The 9,648-nt window shown below is 47.3% G+C and overlaps 1 protein-coding gene across 1 annotated transcript in view; it reads right to left on the bottom strand.

Annotated features, from left to right (window-relative positions):
- The window catches only part of LOC110491159 (guanine nucleotide-binding protein G(i) subunit alpha-3), a 71,582-nt gene that overhangs the window by 6,981 nt on the left and 54,953 nt on the right, over nucleotides 1–9,648 (bottom strand). The window contains exons 5-8 of the mRNA XM_036947744.2: nucleotides 8,380–8,508; nucleotides 5,514–5,643; nucleotides 3,233–3,386; nucleotides 145–356 (exon numbers count right to left, since the gene is read on the bottom strand). Coding sequence (XP_036803639.2) covers nucleotides 166–356; nucleotides 3,233–3,386; nucleotides 5,514–5,643; nucleotides 8,380–8,508 — 604 coding nt within the window. The 3' untranslated portion in view covers nucleotides 145–165. The remainder of the gene's footprint in view (nucleotides 1–144; nucleotides 357–3,232; nucleotides 3,387–5,513; nucleotides 5,644–8,379; nucleotides 8,509–9,648) is intronic.

The following is a 9,648-nucleotide window of genomic DNA, read 5'->3' as shown; positions in this document are numbered from 1 at the left end:
CCCCCCACTAGCCTTTCTATGGGTTCAATCCCCCCGCTAGCCTTTCTATGGGTTCAATCCCCCCGCTAGCCTTTCTATGGGTTCAATCCCCATAGAATCCCCAAAGGGTAGGTGCTAGGGAGTAAGGGTTGATTTGGTACTGACCTGAAGATCCCTGGTCCCACCTCAGTAGAGTCCACACTCCTTGAGGTTGATCTTGATGATGACGTCTGTGACGGCGTCGAACACGAACTGAACGTTCTTGGTGTCGGTGGCGCAGGTGAAGTGGGTGTAGATCTCTTTAGTGTCCTTCCTCCTGTTCAGATCCTCAAACTGACACTGGATGTAGGCTGCTGCTTCCTCATATGTACTGGCTCCTGTAGGAATAATAATAGTGCATTATGGGTACTGTAGTATACTGGATGTAGGCTGCTGCTTCCTCATATGTACTGGCTCCTGTAGTAATAATAATAGTGCATTACGGGTACTGTAGTATACTGGATGTAGGCTGCTGCTTCCTCATATGTATTGGCTCCTGTAGTAATAATACTAGTGCATTATGGGTACTGTAGTATACTGGATGTAGGCTGCTGCTTCCTCATATGTACTAGCTCCTGTAGTAATAATAATAGTGCATTACAGGTACTGTAGTATACTGGATGTAGGCTGCTGCTTCCTCATATGTACTGGCTCCTGTAGTAATAATACTAGTGCATTATGGGTACTGTAGTATACTGGATGTAGGCTGCAGCCTCCTCATATTAAGCTCCATCTAACTACTTAGGTAAACATATGAATGATCTGTTGCACAACGTTCGGCGCAGGTGTTGGTAACTGGTTCGCCATACACCTGCGCAGGTAATTCACATGTTTACCCAAGTAGTTAGATGGTTTGTCATGAAATGTATTAGATAGACATGCTTCTAATATCCGTACATTATTGACCCGTGACTGACAATTTTGGTAAATAGTATGGTCTACAGCTTATCATGCGGTATTCTAACTCAGGCAAGCAGAACCTTGAGACTAAAGATCTTATTGGATCTCTCCTATTGGCATTATAGCAGAGCGCATTGGCCATATCCCTGGTGACTGGAGCAATTTTTTTTTTTTGTTAGCACAATAATTTTGTCCTTCAGGCTAGATGGACGTCATAGCCTACGTCTCCCCTTTTCATAGGCCGCAAAAAATACAGCTTCCTCAAGCTTGAAACCCACGCGCCGCCTATGACTCCTTGTGTTATATATAGCAGATCATTTATTTTAAGACTGGTCGCAGAGACAATGTCAACGGATATCGGTAGTAGAAAGGCAAGCCAAAGCAAAACTTCTGAGAAGTTCCCAAAAAAGCCAACCGTATAAAGATGCTTGATTTAGTTGTCCAGGTAACCATGGAATGGAATGGGATGGGTAACCAGGTAACCATGGAACCAATGGAATGGTCCCAAAAGAGGAAACACAACAGGTTCGAACAGCTTTTTCAATACTGCCTTTGTGCTTTAAAAAAAAAAAGTACACAAACTAGTTGAATCAGGAACAACTCAAACACTTCCAAGTATTTCACATCATGTATGTGTTGTGTGTGTGTGTGTATTCTTCACATGCGCACAGGCGTGTGTGTGTGTTACAGTTGAAGTCAGAAGTTTACACACACCTTAGCCAAATGCATTTAAACTCAGTTTTTCACAATTCCTGACATTTAATCCTAAAAAACATTCCCTGTCTTAGGTTAGTTAGGGTCACCACTTTATTTTAAGAATGTGAAATGTCAGAATAATAGTAGAGAGAATGATTTATTTCAGCTTTTATTTATTTCATTACACTCCCAGTGGGTCAGAAGTTTGCATACACTCAATTAGTATTTGGTAGCATTGCCTTTAAATTGTTTAACTTGGGTCAAATGTTTTGGGTCTCCTTCCACAAGCTTCCCACAATACGTTGGGTGAATTTTGGCCCATTCCTCCTGACAGAGCTGGTATAATTGAGTCAGGTTTGTAGGCCTCTTTGCTCGCACACGCTTGTTCAGTTCTGCCTACAAATGTTCTAAAGGATTGAGGTCCGGGCTTTGTGATGGCCATTCCAATACCTTGACTTTGTTGTCCTTAAGCCATTTTGCCACAACTTTGGAAGTATGCTTGGGGTCATTGTCCATTTGGAAGACCCATTTGCGACCAAGCTTTAACTGATGTCTTGAGATGTTGCTTCAATATATCCACATAATTTTCAGACCTCATGATGCCATCGATTTTGTGAAGTGCACCAGTCCCTCCTGCAGCAAAGCACCCCCACAACATGATGCTGCCACCCCCGTGCTTCACGGTTGGGATGGTGTTCTTCTGCTTGCAACCCTCCCCCTTTTTCCTCCAAACATAACGATGGTCATTATGGCCAAACAATTCTATTTTTGTTTCATCAGACCAGAGGACATTTTTCCAAAAAGTACGATGTTTGTCACCATGTGCAGTTGCAAACCGTAAAAACTGGCTTTTTTATGGCGGTTTTGGAGCAGTGGCTTCTTCCTTGCGGCCTTTCAGGTTATGACGATATAGGACTCATTTTACTATGGAAATAGATACTTTTGTACCCGTTTCCTCCAGCATCTTCACAAGGTCCTTTGCTGTTGTTCTGGGATTGATTCACACCAAAGTACGTTCATCTCTAGGAGACAGAATGTGTCTCCTTCCTGTGAGGTATGACGGCTGCGTGGTCCCATGGTGTTTATACTTGTATACTATTGTTTGTACAGGTGAGTGTGGTACCTTCAGGTGTTTGCGTCTTCAAACTTGTGAAGGTCTACAAATTTTACTGGGGTCTTTGGCTGATTTCTTTAGATTTTCCCATGATGTCAAGCAAAGAGGCACTGAGTTTGAAGGTAGGCCTTGAAATACATCCACAGGTACACCTCCAATTGATTCAAATTATGTCAGTTAGCCTATCAGAAGCTTCTAAAGCCATGACATAATTTTCTGGAGTTTTCCAAGCTGTTTAAAGGCACAGTCAACTTAGTGTATGTAAACATCTGACCCACTGGAATTGTGATACAGTGAATTATAAGTGAAATAATCTATCTGTAAACAATTGTTGGAAAAATGACTTGTGTCATGCACAAAGTAGATGTCCTAACCGACTTGCCAAAACTATAGTTTGTTAACAAGAAATTTGTGGAGTGGTTGAAAAACGAGTTTCAATGACTCCAACGTAAGTGGATGTACACCTCCAACTTCAACTGTACTTGTAGTATGTTTATCACCCACCTGCGTACTCAGGGTAACAGATGGTGAGTGGACTCCTGGCAATCTTCTCCTCAAACAGATCCTTCTTGTTGAGGAAGAGGATGATGGAGGTGTCTGTGAACCACTTGTTGTTGCAGATGGAGTCAAACAGCTTCATGCTCTCATGCATACGGTTCTATAGAGGAGACCCGGAAACACGGTGTGGAATCAGAACAGTAGAGCTGGGCGATATGGACATAAAAGTCATGCTCTCATGCATACGGTTCTATAGAGGAGACCCGGAAGCACGGTGTGGAATCAGAACAGGATAACAGTAGAGCTGGGCGATATGGACATAAAAGTCATGTCGTGATAAACTATTTAGCTTGATAACAATAAATACAACAACAACAGAAAAATGTAAAGTTGTCTTCCAGCGCCAAGTTAGACAACTAAGATGGCAGCCTTTGATTAAAAAAGTTATCTACTTGATCTAACATTTCCAGGGAACGGATGGTTCATATTTTGATATGCAACCTGTCAAAATAGGATCCAGAATGATCAGATTTATTTTGGGCTTTTCAGAGAATTTGCCGACATCTTTACGCATATTGACTTGGAATTGTCTATAACATTCACCATCTGAGGAAGTGGGAACTCAAAACCCTTTCTAACAACAAATAATGATATTGTTGCTACAGAGCCTTCAGAAAGTATTCATACCCCTTGACTTATTTCACATTTTGTTGTGTTACAGCCTGAATTCAAAATGGATTAAAAAATATTATTTACACACAATACCCGATAATGACAAATTGAAAACATGTTTCGACATTTTGGCTAATGTATTTCAAATGAAATTCAGAAATATCTCATTTATACTAAACAAAAATATAAACACAACAAGGGCCCCAAAGTGTTGGTCCCATGTTTCATGAGCTGAAATAAAAGATCTCAGAAATTATCCATACGCACAAAAAACACATTTCTCTCAAATTTTTGCCACAAATTGGTTTAGTGAGCATTTCTCCTTACCAAGATAATCCATCCACCTGCCAGGTGTGGCATATCAGGAAGCGGATTAAACAGCATGATCATTGCACAGGTGCACCTTGTGCTGGGGACAATAAAAGGCCACTCTAAAATGTGCAGTTTTGTCACACAACGCTAGAGATGTCTCAAGTTTTGCGAGAGAGTGCAATTGGCATGTTGACTGCAGGAATGTCCAACAGAACTGTTGCCATAGAATTGAATGTTTATTTCTCTACCATAAGCCGCCACCAACGTTGTTTTAGAGAATTTGTCAGTATGTTTCAACTGGCCTCACAACCCAGTCTGGGGGGGGGGGGTGAGGAGTATTTCTGTCTGTAATAAAGCCCGTTTGTGAGGAAAAATGAATTCTGATTGGTTGGGCCTGGCTCCCAAGTGCATGGGCCAATGCCCACCCATGGCTGTGCTCCTGCGATTGATTAGGGCCTAATTTATTTATTTAAATGAACTGATTTGCAAACATTTTTTAAAACATGTTTGCGCTTCAGCAGATGGGTGAAAAAAAGTTTTTGAATCCATTTTGAATTCAGGCTGTAACAACAAAATGTGGAATAAGTCAAGGGGTACGAATACTTTCTGAAGGCAACGTGCTCACAGAAAGCAGTGACTCGCCTATCTGTAACTACAACATTAGTTGTATTTTGAGCAATGGTCATATGCTTGTGCTTTCAGAATGCATCTCTCCCTCCTCTGTGCTCACAGTGGCTCGCACCTCTTCCGCTACACCTCAACTCCCCTCCCTCAACTCCTCTCCCTCAACTCCCCTCCCTCAACTCCCCTCCCTCAACTCCCCTCCCTCAACTCCCCTCCCTCAACTCCCCTCCCTCAACTCCCCTCCCTCAACTCCTCTCCCTCAACTCCTCTCCCTCAACTCCCCTCCCTCAACTCCTCTCCCTCAACTCCTCTCCCTCAACTCCTCTCCCTCAACTCCTCTCCCTCAACTCCTCTCCCTCACTCCCCTCCCTCAACTCCCCTCCCTCAACTCCCCTCCCTCAACTCCCCTCCCTCAACTCCCCTCCCTCAACTCCCCTCCCTCAACTCCCCTCCCTCAACTCCTCTCCCTCAACTCCTCTCCCGCAACACATCTCCTCCACACATCTCCCGACTTAACTGAAGACCCCTCTCCCTCTATCTACCCTTCCCTGCTCTCCCTCCTCGTCCTTTGCCAGCAGCAGGTCATAATCGCTGAGCTCCACACAGAAGATAATGGCCGTCACACCCTCCCTCAGCACCCCTCACCCACCCCTCCCTGCTACCCCTCCTCTCTCCTCACCATCTCTTCGTCCTCTGCCAGCACCAGGTCATAGTCACTGAGTGCCACACAGAAGATAATAGATGTCACGCCCTCAAAGCAGTGGATCCACTTCTTCCTCTCAGAACGCTGGCCGCCCACGTCAAACATCCTGAGGGGAAACAAAGGGAAACAGGGTAAGGGGGAGGTGACGCAGCAGGGTAAGATGACTCAGCAGGGTAAGGGGGAGGTGACTCAGCAGGGTAAGATGACTCAGCAGGGTAAGGGGGAGGTGACTCAGCAGGGTAAGGTGACTCAGCAGGGTAAGGTGACTCAGCAGGGTAAGGTGACTCAGCAGGGTAAGGTGACTCAGCAGGGTAAGGGGGAGGTTACGCAGCAAAGTGAGGGGGAGGTGACTGAGCAGGGGGAGGTAACTCAGCAGAGTAAGGGGGAGGTGACGCAGCAGGGTAAGGGTAAGGTGACTCGGCAGGGTAAGGGGGAGGTGACGCAGCAGGGTAAGGGTAAGGTGACTCGGCAGGGTAAGGGGGAGGTGACGCAGCAGGGTAAGGGTAAGGGGGAGGTGACGCAGCAGGGTAAGGGTAAGGGGGAGGTGACTCGGCAGGGTAAGGGGGAGGTGACTCGGCAGGGCAAGGGGGAGGTGACTCGGCAGGGCAAGGGGGAGGTGACTCGGCAGGGCAAGGGGGAGGTGACTCGGCAGGGCAAGGGGGAGGTGACTCGGCAGGGCAAGGGGGAGGTGACTCGGCAGGGCAAGGGGGAGGTGACTCGGCAGGGCAAGGGGGAGGTGACTCGGCAGGGCAAGGGGGAGGTGACTCGGCAGGTTAAGGGGGAGGTGACTCAGCAGGTTAAGGGGGAGGTGACTCAGCAGGTTAAGGGGGAGGTGACTCAGCAGGTTAAGGGGGAGGTGACTCAGCAGGTTAAGGGGGAGGTGACTCAGCAGGTTAAGGGGGAGGTGACTCAGCAGGTTAAGGGGGAGGTGACTCAGCAGGTTAAGGGGGAGGTGACTCAGCAGGTTAAGGGGGAGGTGACTCAGCAGGTTAAGGGGGAGGTGACTCAGCAGGTTAAGGGGGAGGTGACTCAGCAGGTTAAGGGGGAGGTGACTCAGCAGGTTAAGGGGGAGGTGACTCAGCAGGTTAAGGGGGAGGTGACTCAGCAGGTTAAGGGGGAGGTGACTCAGCAGGTTAAGGGGGAGGTGACTCAGCAGGTTAAGGGGGAGGTGACGCAGCAGGTTAAGGGGGAGGTGACGCAGCAGGTTAAGGGGGAGGTGACGCAGCAGGGTAAGGGGGAGGTGACTCAGCAGGGTAAGGGGGAGGTGACGCAGCAGGGTAACGGGGAGGTGACTCAGCAGGGTAACGGGGAGGTGACTCAGCAGGGTAACGGGGAGGTGACTCAGCAGGGTAAGGGGGAGGTGACTCAGCAGGGTAAGGGGGAGGTGACTCAGCAGGGTAAGGGGGAGGTGACTCAGCAGGGTATGGGTGCTACGGCTTCTTATCGACAGAAGAGATTTGACAACTGATCACACACACACACACACACACACACACACACACACACACTTTAGCTCCCTAATATACAATTGACATCATGGAGATGACATCACTACTATGGTCATAGACTGTCTGTACCTGAGACCCACCTTCACCACTATGGTCATAGACAAGGCTCCTGTCTGTACCTGAGACCCACCTTCACCACTATGGTCATAGACAAGGCTCCTGTCTGTACCTGAGACCCACCCTCACCACTATGGTCATAGACAAGGATTAGTCTTTTCTCCGGACGTGCTACCTGTCCCAGACCTGCTGTTTTGGACTCTTAATGATCGGCTATGAAACGCCAACTGACATTTACTCCTGAGGTGCTGACCTGTTGCACCCTCGACAACCACTGTGATTATTATTATTTGACCATGCTGGTAATCTATGAACATTTGAACATCTTGGCCATGTTCTGTTATAATCTCTACCTGGTACAGCCAGAAGAGGACTGGCCACCCCTCAGAGCCTGGTTCCTCTCTAGGTTTCTTCCTAGGTTCTGACCTTTCTAGGGAGTTTTTCCAAGCCACTGTGCTTCTACATCTGCATTGCTTGCAGTTTGGGGTTTTAGGCTGGGTTTCTGTATAAGCACTTTGTGACATCAGCTGATGTACGAAGGGCTTTATAAATACAGTTCATTGATTGACGGAGCAACGCCCTTCAACTTAAGACAGACCGACCGACCGACCATATGGACGGTGCCCCTGCATCAACCCAGCCAATCAGCATTTCTAGGAACTAAATCTTTGCTGAACACATACATCTATGAACAGACTGAGTGTCAACACCACTATTTAAACTGACCATTAGTTATTTAGTTTAGCTTGTGCTTTGCTTCCTCTGTGTGGGGGGGGGAAGGTTACTCTCAAGCCCTTCGTGACGTCGACTGATGTAAAAAAAGGGGCTGATCGTAATAATTAAGAACTAATGGATTGTGTTTGTCTAAACAAACAAATGAATTAAGTACGATTATTGAATCCATCTAATTAATGAATTATGTTGACGCTATACCAAATCATCTGTCCCCATCACCTGTGAAACAGTTGTTTGCCTCATTAGGCTCTGGCTTTGGCACTGAGCCGACTATTCTCAAATAACTAAGATCTGTCTCAATCAAAATGGTGTGTGTGTAGCTATCGGTAGGTATAAAGACTTGAAGCAGCGCTCCTTGAAGGTGTGTGTGTGTGTGTGTGTGTGTGTGTGTGTGTGTGTGTGTGTGTGTGTGTGTGAGGATAGCAGCGGGTGTACTGACTTGAAGTAGAGCTCATTGAAGGTGTGTGTGTGTGTGTGTGTATGTGTGTATGTGTGTGTGTGTGTGTGTGTGTGTGTGTGAGGATAGCAGCGGGTGTACTGACTTGAAGTAGAGCTCCTTGAAGGTAAAGTGTGTCTCCACGATGCCAGTAGTCTTGACTCTGGTCCTCAGCACGTCTTGCTGGGTGGGGACATAACTCTGTTGGGCAATACGGTCCAGGTCATTCAGATAACTGAGGGAGGAGAGACAACGAGAAACAGGTCAGGAGAGGGAGACAGAGCAGAAGAGAGAGAGACACAGACAGGTCAGGAGAGAGAAAGACACAGACAGGTCAGGAGAGAGAGAGAGACAGACAGGTCAGGAAAGAGAGACAGACAGACAGGTCAGGAAAGAGAGACAGACAGGTCAGGAGAGAAAGAGACAGACAGGTCAGGAGAGAGAAAGAGAGACAGGTCAGGAGAGAGAAAGAGAGACAGGTCAGGAGAGAGAAAGAGACAGGTCAGGAGAGAGAAAGAGACAGGTCAGGAGAGAGAAAGAGACAGGTCAGGAGAGAGAAAGAGACAGGTCAGGAGAGAGAAAGAGACAGGTCAGGAGAGAGAAAGAGACAGGTCAGGAGAGAGAAAGAGAGACAGGTCAGGAGAGAGAAAGAGACAGGTCAGGAGAGAGAAAGAGACAGGTCAGGAGAGAAAGGGAGACAGGTCAGGAGAGAGAAAGGGAGACAGGTCAGGAGAGACAGACAGACAGGTCAGGAGAGAAAGAGACAGACAGGTCAGGAGAGAGAAAGAGAGACAGGTCAGGAGAGACAGACAGACAGGTCAGGAGAGAGAAAGGGAGACAGGTCAGGAGAGACAGACAGACAGGTCAGGAGAGAAAGAGACAGACAGGTCAGGAGAGAGAAAGAGAGACAGGTCAGGAGAGACAGACAGACAGGTCAGGAGAGAAAGAGACAGACAGGTCAGGAGAGAGAAAGAGAGACAGGTCAGGAGAGACAGACAGACAGGTCAGGAGAGACAGACAGACAGGTCAGGAGAGAGAAAGAGACAGGTCAGGAGAGAGAAAGAGACAGGTCAGGAGAGAGAAAGAGACAGGTCAGGAGAGACAGACAGACAGGTCAGGAGAGACAGACAGACAGGTCAGGAGAGAGAAAGAGAGACAGGTCAGGAGAGAGAAAGAGAGACAGGTCAGGAGAGAGAAAGAGACAGACAGGTCAGGAGAGAGAAAGAGACAGGTCAGGAGAGAGAAAGAGACAGGTCAGGAGAGAGAAAGAGACAGGTCAGGAGAGAGAAAGAGACAGGTCAGGAGAGAGAAAGAGACAGGTCAGGAGAGAGAAAGAGACAGGTCAGGAAAGAGAGAAAGAGACAGGTCAGGAGAG

The sequence above is a fragment of the Oncorhynchus mykiss genome, chromosome 16 (genome assembly GCF_057628025.1).
Source record: "Oncorhynchus mykiss isolate SJ-2025 chromosome 16, ASM5762802v1, whole genome shotgun sequence".
Taxonomy (NCBI): domain Eukaryota; kingdom Metazoa; phylum Chordata; class Actinopteri; order Salmoniformes; family Salmonidae; genus Oncorhynchus; species Oncorhynchus mykiss.
Note: the sequence above shows the minus strand (reverse complement) of the source record. Positions and strands in the feature narration are given on the sequence as shown.